Source organism: Myxocyprinus asiaticus, chromosome 50 (assembly GCF_019703515.2).
Source record: "Myxocyprinus asiaticus isolate MX2 ecotype Aquarium Trade chromosome 50, UBuf_Myxa_2, whole genome shotgun sequence".
Classification (NCBI taxonomy): Eukaryota; Metazoa; Chordata; class Actinopteri; order Cypriniformes; family Catostomidae; genus Myxocyprinus; species Myxocyprinus asiaticus.
This window is the reverse complement of record NC_059393.1, coordinates 14,981,939-15,007,195: the sequence shown is the minus strand read 5'-3', so window position 1 is coordinate 15,007,195 and position 25,257 is coordinate 14,981,939. Positions and strand designations below refer to the sequence as shown.

Below are 25,257 nucleotides of genomic sequence, written 5' to 3'. Positions count from 1 at the left end.
ATCCACTCAACGAGTTCCAACAAACCGTTGGGTTTTCCGTCCGAGTTTAGGTCAGTTTTTCAAGGCTAGGGTGATTGGGGGATGTTCAAACATGCATGTATGTGTGTCTGCACTGTGTTTCTGTATACTGTTAACAAGTGCTGGATGGACATCTTTGAAATCTCACAGTTTTTTCTTTCAGCCTCTCGTGGAGGATCACAGTATTTTTAGACCAAGTAGAGTTAAAAAGAACTTTAAAACGCATCTCGAAACACCTGCGTTGAGTTTCATTTGTTGTGCTGTGTTCTGAAGAAGTTCAGGTTGCAAAAAGGGACTTCGTGTGACTGTTATATCATTTGATTCCAGGTTGGTTTTCACTGAGCAAAAACTCTGGGTTGTGGAAATTCCATTAACCGATTAACCGGTTGTGAAACCCCCTTAAAAATGGTAACAGTGTATATCCCTATTGCCAACACGGTCCAGCTGAACATGTGTTCTTGCGTGGCAGTAAAAACATCAGACCTCAACGGGCCGATAATGTTACCTTCCAAAGTCTGTCAACTGAATGTGTTATTATACAGGAAAGTTGCTATAAATATAATGACTTTAACTTATTTGAGCAGCAATATTATCTTTAAACTGTTGCTCCGCCATGACAGTACTTTACTTGAATGAGAAATCTCCCAGTAGAAGCGGAAAGTTCATGCTAATGTCCACTATAGCACCACTTGTGGTAATGTTAAGAATGCAAAACGTACTTGAGTTGATATGAATTGCAGTCTGACACATTTTGAAACGCAACAACACACAAAATCGAGCTCATGTAAACAAAAACGTCTGCGTTCAGGTATTTGCGTAGAGTATGTTTTGGCCTTTAGTCCTTGTTTACTAGCTTTTAAGCCATCTTTAAGCTAGTATACTCCTAAAACTTGACAAAATTATTAAATTTAGGAGATATACACATTTAACATTTACAGTCTTTCACTTCTGGGACCTAAAATATTCATGACTTATACTACACTACACAGATTTCTATCCAATCAAATGCTCTCTAGAATGCGATCGCACCCTCAACCCCCCCCCTCCCATCTTGCATTTTACACAAGTGCTTTCCAGTTTGGTGTGCACTATGCAATAGGCTGAAACTAACCAGATATCTCATATTGTACCCCATCCCAGAATAGAGGAAATGAAGCACTGTTGCTCACCCAGTGTCTGATGAAACTCACCCGACACCGGGGTCATGGGGGTGGGTGGCAGGCTGTTGATGTTGAGCGCCCCCATCTGGTGGATCTGGGTGGTGGGAAAGGCCACACTAGGTGCCAGATAGCCTCCATGACTGGCAGCCATGAGGGCCGCCTGCTGTTGCATCAGCTGCCAGAAAGATACAGGGAAAAAACAAAGACAGGAGAGGTAGGGTTATTATAGTTGTGACAATTTAATTAATTTTTTTTATACTTTTGTCCTTTCAATTTAATTTAGTTTTCATTAGTTTTTACTCTATTATTTTTTTTTTCAGTGTTTCTCGTTTCAGTTTAGTTTAATTTGTACTATATTTAGATTTTAATAAATTTTAGGTTGAGTAATTAAGGTTTCCTAAAATATCTAGTGGCATTTTCATGTTTAATTAAGGTGGGTTGTAAACTTTTCAGATGATATAATTTACTGTGCAACAAAAACTTAAATTAATTAGTGCAGTTTTATTTAATTTGGTTAGTTGTAAAAATGAAATGCTTTTCATTAAATATTAAAAAAAAATGTTATGAAAATGTATTTTAGTTTAGTTTCCAAATATTTTACTATGTAATTTCAAATGATGTTATTCCATTATGCATGTTAATACCTCAATTGTTTCTCACAGGCAGCAATAAAATTGAATGGAGATCAAACTTTGCTTAAGTCTCAGATTATTTTCAGGCATCTCACATTTTTCTACTAGAGTTTTAGAAGAGATCTTAAAGGTGCACTCAGTAATTTTTTTATGCATATTGTCTTGTACACTGACACCTAGTGGTGTGGATGCAGCATCATTCAAACACAACAGTTCACAGTTACTGATGCCATTGTAGAAATTCACTATTCACAGTCAGCCATGATGAATTTAATTAATGAGTGAACGTGTCCAATAATAGGGCAGTTACTGAGATTAAGCGAGTAGACCGGTCATGTCATCCAAACATGGCTGCCTCCCTCAGGGGTACCCTCTCCATGTAGAATAAAACAGCTTTTATATGGATACTGATATGTCTGGAGTCTTCATCTCATGTGAGTGCTCATGATATTATACATGTTTCAAAATTACAGTTGATTTCTTAAACAGTGTAACTTTTTTAATGAGGAAAAAATTATTGAGTGCACATTTAACAATGCCTCAAACTGTGCTCTTTTGGGCCAAGATCCCAAAGTCTGCAAACAAGCGACAGATATTTCAAAGGGCTGTCAATTTAACACGTGTATTCTGTGTGATTAATTATATATAAAAATAATGCAATTAATCATGATCCCGGACCGTAATAAGGAATATTCCTACCATCAGAGTAATTCAAGCTTGAAGTACCACCTGTTTTCAGCAGGGGGCAGTAAGCAGAACTCCAGATGTATAGGCCACACGCAGCTGTTCAGAACAAACCACACTCAGCTAGGGATGGGTGATACCACTTATTTTCTTTTCGATCCGATACCAATCATTTCAAACAGAAAATTATTAGACTTCTGTTTTGTTTACCCTCACAAAAATTAACCATGGTTTCACTACAGTAACTATAGTTTAACCACAGTATTTAGTTAAACCATAGTTATCACACAATTAACTACGGTTACTACTATATTACTTTAGTAAAACCACAGTTAACAAATTTTGTAATTACTTATTAACAACAATTACACACAAACTCATTAAAAGAAATGTCACCTTTAGATATATTGTTATTTTAGTGTGAAATCACTCCAGGAGCTGTTTCTCTGATTTTCTATTATTACCTCTACAAGGCACTGATCCCTCTTGTTTGAACGAGCCTTGTGACGGCACAGATGCTTGTCTGCTTGTGTCTTTCAGCATGCATGTTAAGATGAGTGGAAGAAGAAATAGTTCCCATCCTGCACAAGTATTTGCTAATATAGCCTAATCCTTTTTATTACACTTTGAAGTTTATGATTATTGTTCATGTTCATGGTAACTAGGGTTGCAAAATTTTCAAAGTTGGAAACTTTCCATGGGAATTAACAGGAATATATGGAAATGAATGGGAATTAATGGGAATAAACTAAACTGCTAGCCAATTTTCTGTTATCATACAAGAATGTAGGTTATAGTTTGATTTAGCATGCTGATTGAGGCATGTTCATCTATTCATCTAGCCTATTTCTATTCATTTATCCAGCATCAATTGTAAAATATTTTTACCATTCCAGAATATTCCAATTGTATAGCTAAATATTTATATATATGTGCATGGCACTGCATTAGTGTTTTTTTACAAGCTTTTTTCTAATCTTATTCTACAGAACAATGCCACGTGCACCATCTGATGTGTGTATACATTTCACCTCAGCCAATGTAGAAGGAAAGGCTGTGTACATATGCAAATACTGTGCAAAGACCTATGTTAAGAATGCCACAAAGATGCAGCAGCATATAGCCAAGTGCCCAAAGTTTTTTCCAATATTTCCAAAATTCCCCAGCTTAACTTCCCATGGAAAATTTACCGGAAATGTTCTGCCCCTTTGCAACCCTAATGGTAACAAAATAATAATATCCCTAGTTTAAAAAAAAAATGTTAGAATCGATATTTTTGTGTGAGGATATTTTTGATACAGTATCAGTATCGGAAGTATCGATACTTTAGGATCAAGCTGCCCATCCCTACACTCAGGCTTGTTAGCAACAGCAGAAGATGAGGATGCGTTCTTGTATTCAAATAGCTGGATGGAGTGCAAATTTGAATGCAGCGATCTCAAGTGTTTTTCTACGTTTCAAACTACATTTAACTTGACACAGTGACCTAAAAAAAATGCTGTTTATGAGGCGACACAACCAAAGTGAGATGCTCCAAAATCATCCATCTGACACGTGTACATTTACACATCCTTAGAACAGGGATGAGCATTATTTCAGATACATGAAATTTATTTGAAATACATATTTTGTACTTTTATTTTAAAGTCTTTGAAAAAAATCGAATGTAATTTGTACCTAAATACATTAAAGTTTGGTATTTGTGTATTTTCAAAATACATAAAATACTTTGTGCCAGTCAACCTCTTTATTAGGCTGCTGAATTCCTTTTTCAACTAGATCAGGCATGCCCCCCAACTCCATCTTTCATACACGCAAGCTGCAGATGAGAGAATGGCTCCATCTAGCATTGGGTGAGCAAATGTTCTGCATTCCTGCAAGGAAATATGGAGTAAGATAAGGTGAGGATGTGATGGTCGATTCTACTTGTTGCAAAAAACACAAGAATTGCTAGCAACCGGGGCCTGGGTAGCTCAGCGAGCATTGATGCTGACTCCCACCCCCGGAGTCGTGAGTTCGAACCCAGGGTGTGCTGAGTGACTCCAGCCAGGTCTCCTAAGCAACCAAATTGGCCCTGTTGCTAGGGAGGGTAGAGTCACATGAAGTAACTTCCTCATGGTCACGATTAGTGGCTCTCTCTCTCAATGGGGCACGTGGTAAGTTTTGCGTGGAACGCAGAGAACAGTATGGGCCTCCACATGCTGGGAGTCCCTGCGGTGTCATGCACAACGAGCCACGTGTTAAAATGCACAGATTGACGGTCTCAGAAGCGGAGGCAACTGAGACTTGTCCTCCGCCACCTGGATTGAGGTGAGTAACCGCACCACCATGAGGACCTAGTAAGTAGTGGGAATTGGGCATTCCAAATTGGGAACAAAAGGGGATAAAATAAAATAAAAAATGTAAAAAAAGAATTGCTGGCAACTGTTATTTAATTTCCATTAAAATATTAAGGTAGCTATGATACTTCTCGCCAGCCGGTGCAATGCGTGTTAACAGTGAGGAAATCAAAACTAGTCAGCAGCTAGCTAGCAAGCTAGTCTAACTATTGTTAGCTAGATCACTAGCTAGCAAGCTAAAATGGAACATCATTCAAATTTGCCTTCAGTTAACATGAAGGAATAAAAGAGCACTGGCAAGGGGAAAATAGCATTAGCAAGTCAGTCTTGCTAGGTAGGTGTTAGCAAATTCTTATGTATTTAATAGCTAGCTAGTCAAGTGTGTAAAGCATTACTCATTGCTAGACAGCAAGAAAAAATAGTTTTATTTAATAGGATTTGCCTAAAGTAATAACAGGCTGCAGTGTAACTTGGACAGAAATAAATATAGAAATGGCTGCTATTTGGCATTTTGCACTACGTACGTTTGTAATCATATACCTGTTTATATTTAATTGTCTTTAATTGATTGCCTTACATTACCTAACTTTTACAAAAAAGTACTCTCTCTTACAAAAAACGAAACTTGCCGCAGACTTGCCGCTTGTTATTTTCACATGCAAATGAGCTTGTGATTCGCTGCAAATGTTTGCCAGAAGTTTGCAGCTCTTCACTTGTAGTGGTGAACCTCCGGCAAACTTTTGGCAACAGTGGACAATTTGCCGCAAGCTTACCACAAAGCTCATTTGCATGTGAAAATTATCAGTGGTGAATTTGCGGCAAATTTGCCATGAACTCTCGATTTTTGTAAGGGCTTGGTACATTGATGGCATCAGATGGTACTTTGATATAAACCATTACCATGGTTTATATCAGGTGCTATGTCCAAAAATATGGTAACAAATACTTAACACATACAAAAAAAATAATAAAATAAAAAAGGTGTGGAAATTTTTTTTTTTTTCTTTTTAAATTGTATTTCTTATTTCCTACTGGGCAGGAAAAGGGAAGAGGTAGGTGAAATGATAGATTTCAGCATAATAGTGATACTTCATTGAATGGCCAATTTTATATGTATTTTGTGTATTTTTAAGATACAAAATACTGTACTTTATTTTGATAAAAACAATTTCACACAGTATTTGGTATTTTAATTTGAGACATTTAAACTGAGGTATTCTGTATTTTTATTTTAAATACATTTTCATGTATTTGTGCCCATCACTGCTTAGAAAAGCCCTTTTAATAAATATATCTCTGACAGATTGATTAAATTGCTAAATGGATTACTGTAGACTACGCCAGTGATATGCTTATGTTCAATAATATGGAAATAAATATATTGACTTCTAAAACCACTTTTTGTCTTATCAATGCTTTACTCGTCTGCCACAATAATAAAATGCATTTTAATTATCAGAATTATTTTTTTTAAATATTTATTATAGTCATAATTATTTAAATATAACTATTTATAATTATTTGATCATTATATATTGATTTATTGTTATTTGAAAGGCTTTCTCAGCAAATATTTGATTAGTTGCGATTAATTTGATAAATTAGTCACCATGTCAGGTAATTAAATAGATAAATTGTAGTCGATTGACAGCCTTAATTTCAATATAAATACACTGGCGGCCAAAAGTTTGGAATAATGTACAGATTTTGCAGTTTCAGAAGGAAATTGGTACTTTAATTCACCAAAGTGGCATTCAACTGATCACAGTGTATAGTCAGGACATTACTGACACTATTTGAAAAAAGTCATTTTTGATCAAATCTAGACAGGCCCCATTTCCAGCAGCCATCACTCCAACACCTTATCCTTGAGTAATCACGCTAAATTGCTAATTTGGTACTAGAAAATCACTTGCCATTATATGAAACACAGCTGAAAGCTATTTGGTTCGTTAAATGAAGCTTAACATTGTCTTTGTGTTTGTTTTTGAGTTGCCACAGTATGTAATAGACTGGCATGTCTTAAGGTCAATATTAGGTCAAAAATGGCAAAAAATTTTCTCTAGAAACTCATCAGTCAATCATTGTTTTGAGGAATGAAGGCTATACAATGCTTGAAATTGCCAAAAGACTGAAGATTTCATTCAAAGGTGTATACTACAGTCTTCAAAGGTAAAGGACAACTGGCTCTAACAAGGACAGAAAGAGATGTGGAAGGATGTACAACTAAACAAGAAGATAAGTACATCAGAGTCTCTAGTTTGAGAAATAGACGCCTCACGTGTCCTCAGCTGACAGCTTCATTGAATTCTACCCGCTCAACACCAGTTTCATGTACAACAGTAAAGAGAAGACTCAGGGGTGCAGGCCTTATGGGAAGAATTGCAAACAAACAGAAACAGAAAAATAAAAAGAAAAGGTTAGAGTGGATAAAGAAACACAGACATTGGTCAACAGATAATTGGAAAAGAGTGTTATGGATCTTAACCCCATTGAGCTTTTGTGGGATCAGCTAGACTGTAAGGTGCGTGAGAAGTGCCCGACAAAGCCACATCTATGGCAAGTGCTACAGGAAGTGTGGGGTGAAATGTCACCTGAGTATCTGGACAAACTGACAGCTAGAATGCCAAGGATCTGCAAAGCTGTCATTGCTGCACGTTGAGGATTTTTTTGATAAGAACCCTTTGAAGTAGTTTTTTTTTTTTTTAAATTGTAATAGTAATTTTTCACGTTATTAATGTCTTGACTATACATTGTGATCAGCTGAATGCCACCGGTGAATAAAAGTACCAATTTCTTTCCATAAGAGCAAAATCTGTACATTTGTACTTTTGGCCACCAGTTTATTTTTCATCAAACTCTTCCAAGACAAAATTATCTGAGCTACAGTATGATATCAACATAATTTTATAGCTCTACACTTTTACTGTATGTCAACGATTGTTTTATTTCAGTCTCCTAATATCAGGAGAAGAGGTGGATACTTCAAAGGAAACATAACTCTGGTTCCTTGAAAGAGCAACCTCTGAGCAATAAAATTTTTCTGTGGGTAACACTGGCAGAGAGAAGCAGGGAGAGACAGAAAGAGAAAGAAAAGTTACTAGAAGCACACAGGCTACATGCGGGCATGATGGATAGGCAGTGCTTCGCAGAGTAGAAGAGAAAGTAGAGCGGAAAAAGAGAAAAATGTGTCAACCTATGTTTAGTGAAAGCGTCCATCTTCACAGTCAGAGGGCTGTCACAAGCACCCTCGCAACATTTCAATAGCTGTCGGTCTGGCTCATTCTAATGGAGGGATCGACGCACATATTATTGTAGTCCTTAAGGGACATGGTAGTTCAGAGCAGAAGAATTGAATTGCATTCATTTTTCCCTTTCAAACATTAAGGTGATGCTTCCTTCATGGTTTTGACAGCGAAACTTCTTTTTTTATTATTTTTCCCTTTGCAATGTGACAGCTATCAGGGCAGAGCGTTTTTTTTTAATAGATCATGGTTATATTGAAACAGACATTCTTAGATCTAGGCTAAATAACTATACAATCGAGGAGCACCTCCTTTGTGCACAAATATATCTGCATGACAGTTTATTAGCATCACACAGAAGATGTGTTCATAAGTCTCTTCTAATAATGTCACTATGCTCATCTATAGAGCTTTGTAAGAATAAACGCCACATTTAATTTGACGCAAACATAAACGAGGCTGTGAGTGATGCAATGCGTTCGATTTGCCATAATGCCTTCAGGTCCTAAACCTAAATTTCTCCGGTTAACTTTTTGTCCACTTGAAAGTTGTCGAAAGATGTATTTTTAATGTTTTATAGACTAAATTATTGGCTCTCAAGTATGCAAATGTACAAATATTAAACCGACTGTACTTCTATCCCTCACAGTGAAATTCATTCCTGTGAAATTTAATATAGCATCTACTCTGACTGGTTATATTGAAAAAGACATACATGGATCTAGGCTATATGACTATTAGATCTAGAAATGTTTCGCTCATACATGAACATGTCTACATGCTAGTTAACATGCACTGTACATGAGAAATGTATTTGTACATCAAGTCTCTTCTAATAATCCACTGTGCTCTTCATAGACTTTTTTTAAAAGTAGATGGCATATTTAATTTGACACAAATGAAAACATGGCTGTGAAAGGCAGATGTACAGTCCGTTCAATATCTCAAATTTTCTTAAAGTCAATCTTAAAATCAAAATCTTCTTCAAATTAAAATCAACCCTATTTACTTTCTTAATACACATTCCTCTTCTTTTTGTGCACAATTCAACAATGGACGTTATTCCAATGAAAACAGATGTTTGTCTTGCTCCACCTCTGAAACAACTTTCCATTTTGTCTGATGTCACTCAGCCCATGTAGGTAATACATTGTATTAATCAACAGCCAAAAAGTTGAGTAGATATTATTTAGACTACATTACAACAAATATATATTTTAAAAAATTATGACGATTACTTTTAATTGCAGTCCAATGTAAACACCCATTCACATCTGGCTTCATTTGAGCTTGATCTCACAAAAAAAAAAAAAAAAAAAAATTATGTGACTGTGTTGACATTTTTCCAAAAAAATAAATTAAAATAAATAAATACGTTTGCCTGCCATTGTTTAAGGTCATTTGCCTGCCCATCCAGCTTTTAATGGTAAACTAATTTAGCTTGCTGTCTCGGCTGGAGGGGCTCGAGAACGAGACTCAATTTAAGCTCCAGAACCAAACCCCCCCCACACACACACACACATACACACTATGGAATGGAGTAGGGAAGGTTACAATCTAGGAGAATAAGGTGGCGTTGAAATGGCTAATAAATTCTAGAGATTGTTTTGCGTGAAAATCCCAGGAGATCAGCAGTTACATAAATTATATTTTTCCCCATTCTGATGGTTGATGTGAACATTAACTGAAGCTCCTGACCTGTATCTGCATGATTTTATGCACAGCACTGCTGACACATGATTGGCTGATTAGATAATCGCATGGATGAATGTTGGTGTCTGACGGGCTGGTTTGTGTATTTCTGTAACTGCTGATCTCCTGGGATTTTCCCACACAACAGTCTCTAGAATTTAATCAGAATGATGCCAAAAACAAAATTCATCCAGTGAGTGGCAGTTCTGCAGATGGAAATGCCTTGTTGATGAGAGAGGTCAACAGAGAATGGCCAGAACGGTCTGAACTGACAAAGTCTACGGTAACTCAGATATGCTGTTCTGAGATGTGGGATGGCGCTGTTTTGGCGGCACGAGGGGGACCTACACAATATTAGAAAGGTGGTTTTAATGTTGTGGCTGATCGGTGTTGTATATGTTAGTGGTGTGATTGACAGGTCTGAATGATCGGGCTCCTCACAAACTTTCAATTAGAACTTCATTAATCAATAGCCAAATAGTTGTTTAGAAATTGTATAGACTACATTACAGCAAAATATAGCAAACAACGCTAGATTTGAATTGCAATCCAATGTAAACGCCAATTCAGGTCTGGCTTCATTCAAGCTTGATCTCACAAAAAATAATGTGACTGTGGTGATATTTTTGAAACAAATAAGTTACATGGCTCCTTACTCATATGACAGCAGTTCCGAGGTGAAATGTCCAGTGGGTGGCGCTTAAAATGTTTTAATGTTAATGCTCAATCTAATGAAAAAACCTACCTCACTACCTTAAACCTAAATCTAATCAAGAGTGTCATCACAAGCACATTTGACATAAAAATGAATTTTGTGGTGCTTCTATGAAAATGTTGTGGTACTTCTATGTTTATGAACTGATAATCTAATTTTACTCATGATTTATGTGAAAGAGAATACATTTTTTTTTAGTTTTTGTGCCTCTAGTGTTCATTTCACTGTGAAAGTGCATACATATGAGCCATGCAAAAATCATTTAGAAAAAATGCAAGTATAGTAATGTGATTATTGGAGAGCAGGTAGCTACTTTCTGGATGCCCGCATTTCGAGATCCAATCAGTTCTTGATGGATAAAGTCCTGCCCCTCATTTGTCCTCGTTGGAAAGCCTAATTCACCCTGAAACACCAACATTATGGATGTAAAATGGGTTGTTAATGACATTTCATATTGACTTTATGAACTCAAGTCAGGTCTAATCTTTACAGCCTTTGCTTTCTAGTTGTTCACTACAGATTTTCTGGAAAGTTTTGGCAGCTAAACAGTCAACACCCTAACTTCTATGGCTCACTACCTCATTTTCATTCAAATTAAATATGCCATCTACTCTGACTAAGGTCTATTAGTGAGAACAACTGTTCAGAAAAATTTGGTTGACACTGAGCTATTCTCGTTAAACTAAACAAAACTGCAATTAATCAAACAGCAACATCCAAGTACAGTATATACTGTAGTTCTTAAACAGCAAACAAATCCAAAAATAGGACCATCAAGCTACTTCATAAAATTATCATCCGGCTGCCACTCTTCATTTGAATGTAGAAGATGATATTGTTGTAGGCACACGGTGCTCTGCTTTTCAATGTATTGTATACACTGTATTTGCATGAATTCCCCAGATGGCAGAAATGCAATCATATTTCTCAGTGCCCATGTCAGTGCAACTGAAAGATACAGTCCACCCACAAAACAAATCTATAAGCCTCTGCTGCAGTAATATCTATAAACTCCTTCTTGCATTTGCATAATTCTATCAACAAACTACCGAAAAACATCCATTATCCAATGTGTAAAATTCACTTATGAGCTTTGGGGTAACAAGAAGCAATTGCGAAACTACGTAAAAGCTCGGCATCATTTAACAATCGTACAACGGGTAAATTTGCGCAAGGGTCTAATGCATTCGTCAAGTCTGGGATGAGACTGTCTGGTCTCGCCGGCATGTAATAGTGATGCCACAGTAATCAGCTGTCTTTTGTGCCCATCTAACACCCTCCTCCTTCGGGCTGAATGAGGCGGCAGAGTTAAGCTGGCTGGCTCTAGCCGGGTGACAGTTTGCTAATGCCCTTTAAAAGCCAGAGGGAAAGGCTTTGGGCAGCGCACAGTGCTGTGAGTTGAAGACTTCCATATTGTAATTTCCCTCCATGAATGGCTCAGATAATGTCGCCTTTCATGGCTGCCACCAGATTGCCTCAGATAACGATGTGGCATTCAGTTCTGCTCTTTAGGAATTAAAACAGAAAATTGGAGGCCCAAGCATGTAATTATGTTGGGGAGAAGTGAGCAACATCAATTTGTTTGTAGGGGAAGGTGGGGGTGGAGGCGGTAGAGGAGAGAGGGAAAAAAAGAAAAGAAAAACAAGGTCCTTTGGCTGTCTGCGGCTGGACAAGACTATTAAAAAAAATCTACTTTTGTGATGCTCCGTTCTTCTTCCTTGAAGGCAGTGTGTCATATCTATCTATCTATCTATCTATCTATCTATCTATATATATATATATATATATATATATATATTAAAATACTTTCTCCCATCACAGCTTAATATTCAGAGACTTTACAGGGATAGTTCACCCAAAAAAAGAAAATTCTTATTTCAGAAGTTCAGTCATGAGACACTGCATGGAACAATCTGATAGGTCATTTGACATGTTATCTTTTAGCCAATCAACTTGCATATTCTTTCACTGTCTTACATTTGAATTACCTGCAAAAGCCAGTCTCTCTGCAACAAGTGTTTTCTCTCTGAAACCCTCCTCCTCCCCAGCACCAATTGTCTATACCTTCTTAAATGGCATTGTATATACAGTATGTCTAACAGTGCAGCAGCATGTCTGTGTATGTTCTAGCAGTATCAAGTCTTCATACTTGCTCTTCAGTAGCAATGTAAACAGATCTAGTCGGCCACGACCAAACCTAACAACTTGTCATCCATTAACCTCGTGAGACCTGCGTCCACACGCATGGACATTACGTTTTGGCTTCGCTATAGGCTATGCTTAATTACATTTTTTTTAAACCAACTGATCACAGTTCAGGAGACTCTAGGCCGTCATTAAAGGATTAAACTTTCAGTGCACCGAGTCATGTGACAAAACAACATGGTGCCAATCTCAGCCGAGTTTGTCTTTCGGAGAAACAGCAACAAAACTACATCTGGTAAGAAACCAGCTTAAGTTTTCACATTAAAACCTGTTTGAGTCAAAAGGGTCATATTTCTAGTTTCATCCGATATGCCATTTTAAAAATGTCATAGATTTATTGTGAAACGGCATGCTGTAAAACAGGACTATAGGCCTATCTTTCCATAAAAATCCTACATTCACTGTGCATTATCACATTGAGAATCAATGGGCACATCCAAAAGCTGGAAAATGTTGCTTTCAGAGGCTGTATACAGAGTTAGGATGAAAATAAGGTGCATTTCAAACTGTTCTGAGACCAGTGAAGACAGACAGCACACTGGAGGTTAAGTCATTCACTAGTTAGGGAGCATCCTATAACTTTCCTATGCAGCCTACTAGTGCATTCACTTCTAACACCAGGTCAAATTTCAGTTTCATGCTGCAGATTGAAGCACTCAACATGTTTGACATAAATTTTTAGGAAAACTATTTGCTCTAGAATTTATTTATTTTGCTTGTTTATTAGGTGCTACTAGTCACAAATCAAAAAGGGAAATGGAAAATGCACACAGCAGTCACGCGGGGGTCTCAGAAGGTTAAAACACCTTAAATTTAGAGTTGTCATGATTGAACTATTTTTAACTATATGTTAGTCATTCATCATTTGCCTGAAAAGTGAAAACACTATAACTCTGTGGTGCTATCAAAACATCGTTCTTTATTTCAGCATACGACCAGCTCAACACTGCAACATTGGCTCAACTAATTAGCCAATGTATGAGTTTGTGGTTGGACTGTCTGTTTGTTCTACCAACTGAAGATGAGGGAGTGTTTTTGGAAACTTGGCCTTTATTTTTGCAATTCTGTTTAGTGATGCCAATGGCACGGAAATTACTTACTTCACCTTTAAATTTTGTTTGGTACATTTCTCGCACATTTCAAAACCAACACTTTACCCAGCATCTTGAATAGACGGCAAGCATTCAAGCTCAGGCAAAAGGCACCAAATTGCCTTCAGCGGAGTCTTCATCGCCGGGGTCATAACCTTTTCTTCCTTCAAAATGGGAAAAAAAACAGAAGCGGCCACTGGAAGAAGTTTCCCAGGCGACGGCATTCATTTAGCATCAGGCATGTGTTTTTTTTTTTAAGGCTTGCCAATGACATTAGTCTCCCTCGATGCCATCAGGCAATCACCTCTTTATCACTTGGCAATTATCTACCCAGAGCTGCTGTGTGTCTCTGCCCACCTCTGGCTGCATCACACATGACCCTGTACAGCCAGTCTGCCCCTGCTGCAGCATGAGGCGAATGGAAGGATGGCTGGAGAGATATTTAAAGAGAGAGGAGAAATGGAGTGAGCTGAATGCGAGGACCTCAGTTATTAAGGTCTCTGGCCCTGTAGATTGCCTGAGATGCCTTCGCTCCTTTTTCTAAAAAATCATCAGGACTAAGCTCAGGGATGGTGCAAACATAGTTTCAGTAAGAGCAGAGTGTGTTTTAGAATGCGCTTCCACTTTGAAAGTTTTTGTGTTGTATTTTTGAAGAGGGCGCTTAAGACTGGATTTTATACATACAGTCTTATTATTACTAAATATCTATTTACACTACGTTTAAGTCTCTGGGTTTTCAACCTTTACAGACATTTCCAGACACCTCAAAAAGTGGTAAAGTGCAAAGTTACCTCAAGGAGCTATTTCCACCTGATCTAACACTTACAAATTTTTGTTGGTATAACCTTATGTATAAAGGTTGATTAAGTAGCATTTCGATTTTACAGCATGAAGCGCATTTTATTTAATTTAGTGATGTTAAATAATATATTTGGCTAGAATAAAACCAGTTCATTTAGATTTTTAGGTTGACACTTTTATAATGTTATTCCTGAAAAATGTTCCTGTTCCATGGGATCTTTGCATGTGGTGTATAATGGTTGATACTGAGGCAATTTGATCTCATTTTTATTATTATTTAAAATGTTGCAAATTTTCATAGCTAATGAAAATCCCTGAAATTAACACATTTCTTTTGAGACAACATACATATTTATCATTTTCAGTTTTGTTTATGGTCATTAAATCAAACATTTATCAATAACTGTCCAGTAAGTTAAAGGATAGCATTTGGGGTAAAAAGCCCCCCTGTTGCAGGAGCTAAAGGCCCCTATTAAACACATTGTTTTTCTTAAGTAGGGGGAATAGATCTGTTTTGAAAAATGTTCAAAGTGGGCTCACATTGACTCATCCAATCATAATAGAGATTAGTTTGGTTATAGAATACTGAGATGTAATAAAATGCCAAATTAGTTTGAAATTAACAGGAAATTTTGGAATAAGCATCATCTTAATTTGTTACTCAAAAAAGCATCTTCCTGGGGGCCTGGGTAGCTCAGCGAGTATTGACGCTGACTACCACACCTGGAGTCGCAAGTTCAAATCCAGGGCGTGCTGAGTAACTCCAGTCAGGCTTCCTAAGCAACCAATTGGCCCGGTTGCTAGGGAGGGTAGAGTCACATGGGTTAACCTCCAAGTGGTCGCTATAATGTGGTTCTTGCTCTCGGTGGGGCTCGTGGTGAGTTGTGCGCGGATGCTGCGCAGAATAGCTGTATCTATGCGGTAACGCGCTCAACAAGCCACGTGATAAGATGCGCGGATTTACAGTCTCAGATGCGGAGGCAACTGAGATTCGTCCTCCGCCACCCGGATTGAGGCGAGTCACTACGCCACCACGAGGACTTAGAGTGCATTGGGAATTGGGCATTCCAAATTGGAAAAAAAAAAAAAAAAAGTGTCTTGCTGCCTCAAAATTAGTTGACAAATTTTCCCTATAACTATTGCCCCGGTATCTACATGATATCACTTTAAACCCTCTAGGGGACTTTTACCCCAAGTGAGGGAGTATTTTACCCCAAGTGTGGGATAAAAGGCTCCCTCACCAACTTTTCTCAAAACAACCTTCCGTTATTATTTCATTTCACACAATTGATGTTTCTCCATCAATATTCAAAAAATAAACATATTTTTTTTTTTACCTTGATACATTTTGTGACCATAAAAAGCCAGATTTTCTTATGGGGTGCCATTGTACCCTACTAGTGTGTTTAAATTAACATTAACCAAGAATAAGAATAAGTGCCGTAAAAGTATTGTTCTTTGTTAATTCATATTAAAGGGATAGTTCACCCAAAAATTAAAATTTTCTCATCATTTTCTCACCCTCATGTCATCCCAGAAGTGTGACTTTCTTACCTCTGCTGAACACAAACTGAGATTTTTAGAAGAATATTTCAGCTCTGTTGTTCCTCACTATGCAAGTAAATGGGTGCCAAAATGTTGAAGCTCTAAAATGCACACAAACACAGCATAAAATTAATCCATAAGATTCCAGTGGTTAAATCCATATCCTCTGAAGCAATATGATAGCTGTGGGTGTGAAAGAGTTCAATATTTAAGTCTTTCTTCTTTTGTTTTTGGTGATTTGCATTCTTCGTGCATACTGCCCCCTACTGGGCAGGGAGGAGAATTTATGGCAAAGACTGACTTAAATATCAATCTGTTTCTCACCCACACCTATCATATCACTTCAGAACATATTGAATTATCCACTGGAGTACTATAGATTACTTTTATGCTGCCTTTATGTGCAATTTGGAGTGCTGTGACCCACAGAGTTGAAATATTCTTCTAAAAATCTTTGTTTTTCTTCTAGAGAAGAAAGTCATTCACATCTGGGATGGCATGAGGGTGAGTAAATGATGAGAGAATTTTCATTTTTGGGTGAACTATCACTTTAACAAATGTAGTTAATGTGAACGAATACACCCTAGTTAATAATGTCATAAAAATGTACTGTAAGCTCTATCTAAATATACTGTATATCCTCTCCACACACAGGGTTGAAAACCCTGGCTTTAGAGTAAAGCATGCAATGTCTACCTACTCTGTGAATAAATGCAGAGTTGTGAGATCATCCATTTTTACCTAATGCAAAAATCATTAGAAAAATGCTAAAAAAAAATGCGCCTTCTATCTAGATGGTTCATAAAATAGAGTGTTTCCAAACAATACATTGAAACTGTAATGTATTTATAAAAAGATGCTTTAATACTAAAATGTGCTTTAAGTGACAAAACCGATTTAACGTTCTTCGAATGGCTGACAATGTTATATTTCTCAACAACAGGGGGCAATGTAGGTCAATGGTACGGCACGTACTCTCCAAACCCCCCACCACCCACCCACCCACCCACCCAAAAATACCCAGACAAACATTCCCCTCATTAATGTTGGCTTCAGAACATTCTGAAGTGCTTTCAAGCAATTTGTGTGTCATATTAATCGAATGCACCATCTCTGGTGATTGGCGTCAAGTAAAAGAGATCTTTCTGGCTTTCCATCAACAGCCGTGCTTTTATTCATCTTCCAAAAAAAGGAAAGAAAAAAAAGAAGAAGAAGAAAAAAAGTTGAAAATGAAGATGGCTCGGCTCAAAAAAGGAAAAAGATCAAATGCGAGACAGTGGGAGAAAAAGGCAGATAAAAGATGTTCGGCTTGTATCGACAAGAACGTCTGAAAGAAAATGAATGTTTCTCGCTTTCATCGCGTGTTTGTGTCACAGCCCCCCCCCCCCCACACACACACACACACTCAAGAGATGAGGATGCGGACACATCTGATATTTTGAACATCTTCATGTGTTACAGAACGATAAGATGTTTGTCAGATTTAGGAGTTGGATGTACCTTTTAAAAAAATATGCATCTGTCTTTTGGCATGATGTTGTCAACACTATTACCCCTCCAATTTGCGCTCACATGCCCCCCTCCATTGCTCTGACTAAAATCCAATTTACTGGCTGTCAGCTCAACCCAGTAATCCTCTGCACAGCTGTGTTTGTGGAGGAGCCTCTTAATTTGCTCGTCCTCCACATTTCTAAATGTATCATTGCCATATATGAGGCTCAGTGTTTAGCTTATGTGGCTTGTCGCCTGATTATGAAGCTGGTATGAATGCTTTGAGGTCGGGGGGTGAGGTGAGCCCTCTTAAGCTCTGCTCAGGGGAGAAAAGGCTGGTAGAACATGGTGCTAGCAACACTGAGGTTGGGGGTTTGATTCCCTGGGGAAACATGTACTGATAAAATATAATATATCCACCTTTTTTCTGAACGTGGAAGAGTTTCAGGATTCATAACGGAAGCCTGTTTTGTTTTCCAGTCTCCAGTGATTTCACTTTCATCTGCTTATGTTTTTTAGCGGATAATGTAATGTTTAGCGTATTAAATTTAGAGTTTAGAGACTCTGAGCATCTTTAAGTTTGTTTCAAATTCTGTAATATAAAGGTTTGTTGATGTGGTTTTAAATTAGAGTGACCTTTAGTCCTTTACTTAAGTCTAAAGAAGAAAAAGTTAACAAGCAAAGAAGACGCATATTAAAATATAAAAAAAGTCTCAAACTTGGCCACGAGCTAGCAGTCAGTGCAGTGTGTGGGGGTTGTGGCTCACGCTGGAACAGTGAATTATAGAGACAGTGTCAGTGCCACCGAGCAGCAATGCACCATCTCTGACACAGGAGATAAAAGTCACTGCCAACCTGTGGGGGCCACAGTATCCACGCTGTCTGCCTTCCTGCACGCTGCTCTCCGACCATTTGCATTTCCCGTGGACGGTCCGCATCTCATGAATGACAATGAGGCAGGGTTTTGTTCTCGTACTGGCCCTGCAGTTACTATGGGATTGTCCGTACGCACATCTTCCGCTGCACCTACCTCAGCCCTCCCCACATGTCTGTGATATGAAAATAAGTGTGAATGATAAGCCCCTAGAGGCTGGGTCGGATCCAACAATTAATCCTGGCATTTATGTGAAAAAACTTGCCTATGCCTATCAGTACATGAATAAATGATTATCTGTTAAATATGGAGACAGGGTTATTATAGATATGAATTTTTAGTTTAGTTTTTGTCCTATTTGATTATCAATTTGTCAGTTTAGATTTGTTTTTGTTATTTTGTGATGTATTGGTTTTTCTTTTCATTGATTGATGTGTTGACTGATTTCATTTAAATATGAATCTCGCTATAATAAAAATGTAATGTCAACGTAAGTCAATGTATATAATGTTTAATGTAAAAAAAAAAAAAAAAAAAAAAAAAACTGAAATTAACATTAACCAAGATTAACACATGCTGTAAACATACTGGTCAAAGTTATTTCATGCTAACTAATGTTTTAACATATTTATACAACCTTATCGTAAGGCGTTACAAAAAAAAAACATTTATAATTATTATAAATTATTATTAATTATTATAATTATATAACACTGTTATTATATATATAAAAATATATGTTTATATATATATATATATATATATATATATATATATATATATATATATATATATATATAAACATATATTTTTATATATATAATAACAATGTTTGCAAGATCAATACAAGCTGAAGAAGTATTGGTTACGCTTTCCAAAAAGGTTTCATTTGTTAACATTAGTTAACAACATTATTTAACGCAAACTAACAATGAACAATACTTTTACATCATTTATTCATCTTAGTTAATGTTAATTTCAACATATACTTACACATTTTTTAAATCAACAGTTTTTGTATTTGTTAACATTAGTTAATGCACTATGAACTAACATGAACCAACAGTGAACATTTTTATTTTTATTAACTAACATTAACTAAGATAAATCTTGTAAAAAATATATTGTTCATTGTTTATTCATGATATCTAATGCATTAACTAATGTTAACGAAAGGAACCATATTGTAAAGTGTTACCAAAGTATTGTTCATCGTTAGTTCATGTTAAATATTGTGTATTTGTAACTACTGGTAACGTGTTGCTCAAAAACAAAAACTAAAATGAATTTGTGGTTGTTTTTATTTTATTTTAGTTAGCTTTCGAGTCCTGAAAATATATTTTAGTTTCAGTTTTTCCATTATAATTTTTTTATTTAGATTTGCAGTTTTCCCATTATATATTTCTTTATTTGTTTATTTATTTTCACAACAAAAATGTTTTACTTAAATTTTTTGTTAACGATAATAACACTGTATGCAAGCTTGATACATGCTGTAAAAGTATTGTTCATTGTTTGTTCATGTTAACAAATGTGTTAACTAATGTATACAACCAAATCTGTGTGGTCATTTTTTAACATGATCATGATCACGCAGGAGGTTGGCATAGTGTTTCAGAGAGTTCCATTGCCCTAGGATCGGCCACATTATGCCAACTCACTGACAAGTGCCATTTCCTATCAGAGATGTTTGCATCTGCTCCAGTGCGTTTACCTCCCCCTGTGGTGCGACCGGAAGTGCGCTGCATCAGCAGCATGGGAGAACCGGATTTGGATACCACGTTTAAACCAGGACGTAATCGTGTTCGCATCAGTGACGATGCATATGCATTCCACTTCACAGCCTGTACAGCTGAAACAACTTGCTTTACACCTCGCATTTGCCGCCCCTTTGTGGACATTACACCCAGAAAATGGACCTCATATATGCCGAAATGGCCAACAACACTTACCGCTTTGGCCACTGGGGGCAGTGTTTCGAATTTCGCTAAGCGCAGATTTCAGCTAAAGAAAAGTCAACCTACTGTTTTCGATTTCACTGTGAGATCAGTCTGCGTTTGAATTTTATTTTAGTTTGTTTTGTACTCAATAAAATTCATTAGTTTTTCCAAAGATTATTATTTTTATATATATTTTCAGTTTTTCCAATTGTTTTTTTATTTTATTTATGTAAATATACTTATATAAACCATTCCGTTTTATTTCACAACAAAACTGTTTTCATGTAGTTTTCATTAACGATAATAACACCGTATGGAAAACCGCAAGACAAATCCCCAATGAATGAATATTCTGTAAGATCTGGGCATCAGTGTTTGGCAGTGTGGCTCAACCTCTCAGCTGCCTTTCAACCTCCCCCGGACTGAAGGATCTTTACATGCACTCTATAAATAGCAGGGTGAATATTTTCCTATGGAACATTCTGAGTCATCCCGGGCCTTTGTGTGCATCAGAGACACATGGGAACGTGAGCCAGGATGTGTGGGCATGCAGTGACGGGGAGGGCAAGTGGGTGGTGATGAGATCATCAAAACGTGTTGGGCCCCAAGGACCTCGGAGGGCGAGAGGGTACTCACCGCATGTGCGTAGGTGCTGTAGGTGCTGAAGGGCAGGGCGATGGCAGGGTTGAAGATGCCAAACTGGCCCACCATCTGCTGCATGCGACGGATGGTGCGCTCCTTGTCCGTGTCGGCAAACTTGACCACCAGGCTGGACGAGGCACCCTGAGGGAGGAGAGAATCGGAGCCAGTCTGAGGAGAGAGGGCAGGCTGCGTTTAACCTCCCGGTTTGCAATCGAGACCGTTGCACCACACCAAGCAAATCCAACTCAAAATGTACATATGTACAGTACAGTACTTGGTTCTGTATTACAGAGAAATAACAGCACCACACTGTAAAATTCAATGCTATTTTAGAGCACTTTAATACGTTCTGGTTAACATACAACATTCTGCTTTTTAAGCAAAATTCTGGTTTCAAATGATCTTAGAATTGGAAACGGTACAATTAAAGATGATGTGCGTATTTTTATTTTTCAGTGTAAATATTTTTTTCCTATCCCAGCTTAATATGCAGAGCCAACTAAAGAAAACTTAGCAATTCATAGGTTGATTTCACCAAAAAGTGTAAACACTGTGGCTCTTTGATGCTTTTAAATCATTGCTCTGTTTGTTTAAGCATCCCAAATGGCCTGACACAGCAACATTGGCTCAACCAATGGTATTAGTTTGGGGGTGGGACTATCTGGTTTCTTGACCAATAGAAGCCAGGGGGTGTGCTTGAGAAAACCTGTTTGGAAACAGCCATTATTGTTGCAATTCTGTATTATGACACTAATGGCGCAGAAATTACACACATCAACTTGAAGTATTATATAAACCCTTGACTTCTGAAATATTTGTGAATATTTGTGAATAGGATATACTGTATATTGCCATATGTTTTTCAATAACATGATAAGTATGACTGTTTTTAACTTTCCACAACAGAAGCTGGTTAGATTGTTGTATCTTAATGTTCTGTATCAATGTAAAACAGATCCAAAGTGATTAAAGTGGTATTTAATAATACATTGAATGTCTGATATTTGGCTTACTGACTACCTTTACACAACAATCCAATGCCATAAAATGATTTTCTGTTTTGATGAGCCTTTAAGTCACTGCCCAACAAACTTTCAACATCAAACCCAAGGCAATCAAATAAGTCTTGAAAATGTTAGTGGCATGTCATCTTTTTATATTGGTAGAATGTCATGAGCTGTTGCAGCATGTTACACAGCTAAGGGCCGCACTCAGTTTTACAAATCTATCTCAGATTTCATGACTTGATCATATGTAATATTGCTTCCGAAATATCAAATGGATTAGCGGAAGAATGTGGGTGTGTTTTGAGATTGACAAGGCCACTGACGATCGTGTTCTGACCTTGAAAGTGTGGGTTTCTAAGCCTGGCTCTCTTATTCTCCCCTGTACCATAGTAATGAAACACCTACCGCGAGAGCCGCGCTCACATTCATTATAAATCTCTCACTGATTCGAAGCTACACTTGACCTTTATCAGCCTACGGCATCCCCTGCACTGCCGTCTGATGGAAACGGCGGAATCGATTTGGGCGAAAAGGCCGAAATTTGACTGTGAGAAAGGTTGTGCGTCTGTCAAGATAAGAGAATCCCTGAAATTGATGTGAAAATGTCAGTAAGTGGCCACAATATGGGGCATATCGGGTGAGGCCAACTGAAGAGCGAATGTGATCTACTTTGCTGAAAAGACCATCTTAGATCAGTATGAAGTTCCAGTGTGATTTCTTGCAAAGTCAGGCTAACAGAAATAGAAAATGCTGAATAGTAGCTTGGCTTTGCCCAGCATGTATACATTGATAGGGATACCATCAATGGATTTGATTACTGTTCATTAGACGTGTTGCATGACTAAACAAAATGGGCCTTTGCTGGAAATGGATCAGGTATCGTACCAGTGGTGTAACTTGGATGTTACGGGCCCCTGTTATTGCCTTTCTGGGGTGAGTTGGGGGGTCCCCCTTGTTCGTTTTTCACCTTGTAAGAGGTGTGCTTTCCTTGGTCGTTTTCGCCATCTGGGTCTCCCTTGGCCGTTTTCATTGCCCGTTGCCCCCTTAATCCCGAGCCCAAGTGGGGCTGCACACCCTACACTGCCTGCTGTGATGCCACAAAATCGCACACAAAGCTTCATCAAGACTTTCCATGTTACTTATGCCTCCATGTCCATCTCCAAACAAGGCCTTGTCTTTTATCCCTTGAGGTTTTTATCACCAAACACTTAAAATGATTTCTGGGCATAACCTCAGTGGGGTTCGAGACATCTGCGGACTGGAAGAAAATAATTTGGTGTGCTCTAGAAAAGACTCTAGTGGTGCAATATTTTAAAAGTTTGACTGTGGACGCATTTCAACCTGCAGCGTGTTTTTTCCTCTGATTAACTTCTTGAGTGGTATTATGTTGTCTGTGGACTCTAGGCCTATGTTGGCCTTTTAATATTAAAGGGATAATTCACCCAAAAATGAAAAATCTGTCATCATTTACTCGCCGTCAGCACAGCAAGCAAAGAGGAAATCAATGTCTATGTTTTTCTAAAGCTGGAGCTGTGGCTAAATTGGCCAGAAATGTCAGAATCTGTTGATGGTATTTGTCCAATTTGTTCTTTACCGTGTGTTTGCTTTTGCTTTTAGCCATTCTGCGAATATCAGGGCCAAGGGCTTGTTGGTCCGGCAAGATATAGGCTGTGTGTTTGTATGAGAAAGTGATAGAGAGAGAGGTTGAAAGAGGGAGAGAGAGAGAGAATGGTGGTTCATCTGTGAAGTAAAACTCTCATTAAATTTTAAGCTGCCGAGCACCCGGAGGAATTCCCATAGGCCCTGCGAAATGGATTCAGGAGAGAGAGAGTAAAACTGTGGGAATAAAATGCGCAGCTTTTCTACAGGGGAAAGAAGGAGGAAAAATAGGCCCGGGAATCAAAGAGAGGGCCGTGGACTTTACGAGAAGCTCCGACGCAGGGGGCACCTTGGTGCTTTTCCTGTTCTTAAGGTCTCTATGTGAAGGTGGGACATTAATGCGCTAACTAAGCTATATATCCGATATAACTCTACACATCTGTCTCTAAGCATTAACTCAGAATAAGGTAATAAGAACGGATTATTTTTGTGCTATCCTCTGACAGAAGAGATGGCAACCTGAAAAACCTGCACTGAAGCTGTATGTCATGGATCAAGACCCAAGACCAGTGCTTTTTTTTTTTTTTTTTTTGTAGTATGCAAATCTACTTTGTAAATGTAAAAAATTGTAAAGGTTGTACAAACTTTTCTTTCATATACAATATATATACACAGTGCAACCAGTGTTGTCTTATTCCAGAACAAATCACTCTTACACGACGGTTCATTTTTATCTACAGCGCAACAAATGTAGGGCGATTCCAAAACTAATGACTCTTATGAGCTGGCTCTTATGAGTCAACAGTGCAGAAAAGCACGACAAGTAAAGTCAAATTCCCAAACAAATCACTTTTATGAGTCGGATCTTCTGAATCTACAGCGTAAAACATACAGAGCGACCAGTGTAGTCTGATTCGTGGACAAATGACTCTTATGAGCCAGTTCTTTTGAATTTACAGCACGAAACATACAGAGCGACCAGTGTATTCCAATTCCTGGACAAATTACTCTTATGAGCCGGTTCTTTAGAATCTAGAGCATGCAACTTACAGAGTGACCAGTGTAGTCCGATTCCTGGACAAATGACTCTTATGAGCTGGTTCTTTTGAATTTACAGCACGAAACATACAGAGTGATCAGTGTAGTCCGATTTCCGAACAAATGACTCTTATGAGCCGGTTCTTTTAAATCTTCAGTGCAAAACATACAGAGCGACCAATGTAGACTGATTCCTGAACGAATGACTCTCATAAGCCAGCTCTTTTTAATCAACAGCATGAATTAGCATGACCAGTGTTAGTCTAATTCCTAAACAAACTCATATGACTTGGTTCTTTTGAATCAACACTGCAAAACATACAGCATTTCCTGTTGAAATAAGAATTCAGAGTAATCATTGTTCATATGATATGAATGTGAGTGCAGAGAATTCAATAAATTCAGTATTTCTTATTTCCAAATATGCCTTCCTCAAAAGTACAAAAATAAATGTTATTCAAACCGTTAAGGAACCAGAATCATTAAGAAGTGGATTTAGAATCATTAAATTTTTTTACGATTCCCATGCCTAGTCAAAA

At 37.6% G+C, this 25,257-nt stretch overlaps 1 protein-coding gene across 5 annotated transcripts in view; it reads right to left on the bottom strand.

Annotated features, from left to right (window-relative positions):
- LOC127438641 (CUGBP Elav-like family member 5) overlaps positions 1 to 25,257 on the bottom strand; it is a 284,871-nt gene that overhangs the window by 30,458 nt on the left and 229,156 nt on the right. For 2 of the 5 annotated variants that reach the window (XM_051694351.1, XM_051694352.1), the window contains exons 6-7: positions 21,069 to 21,242; positions 1,188 to 1,353 (exon numbers count right to left, since the gene is read on the bottom strand). In XM_051694351.1, coding sequence (XP_051550311.1) covers positions 1,188 to 1,353; positions 21,069 to 21,242 — 340 coding nt within the window. The remainder of the gene's footprint in view (positions 1 to 1,187; positions 1,354 to 21,068; positions 21,243 to 25,257) is intronic. The other 3 variants (XM_051694354.1, XM_051694355.1, XM_051694353.1) reach the window with 2 other exon arrangements.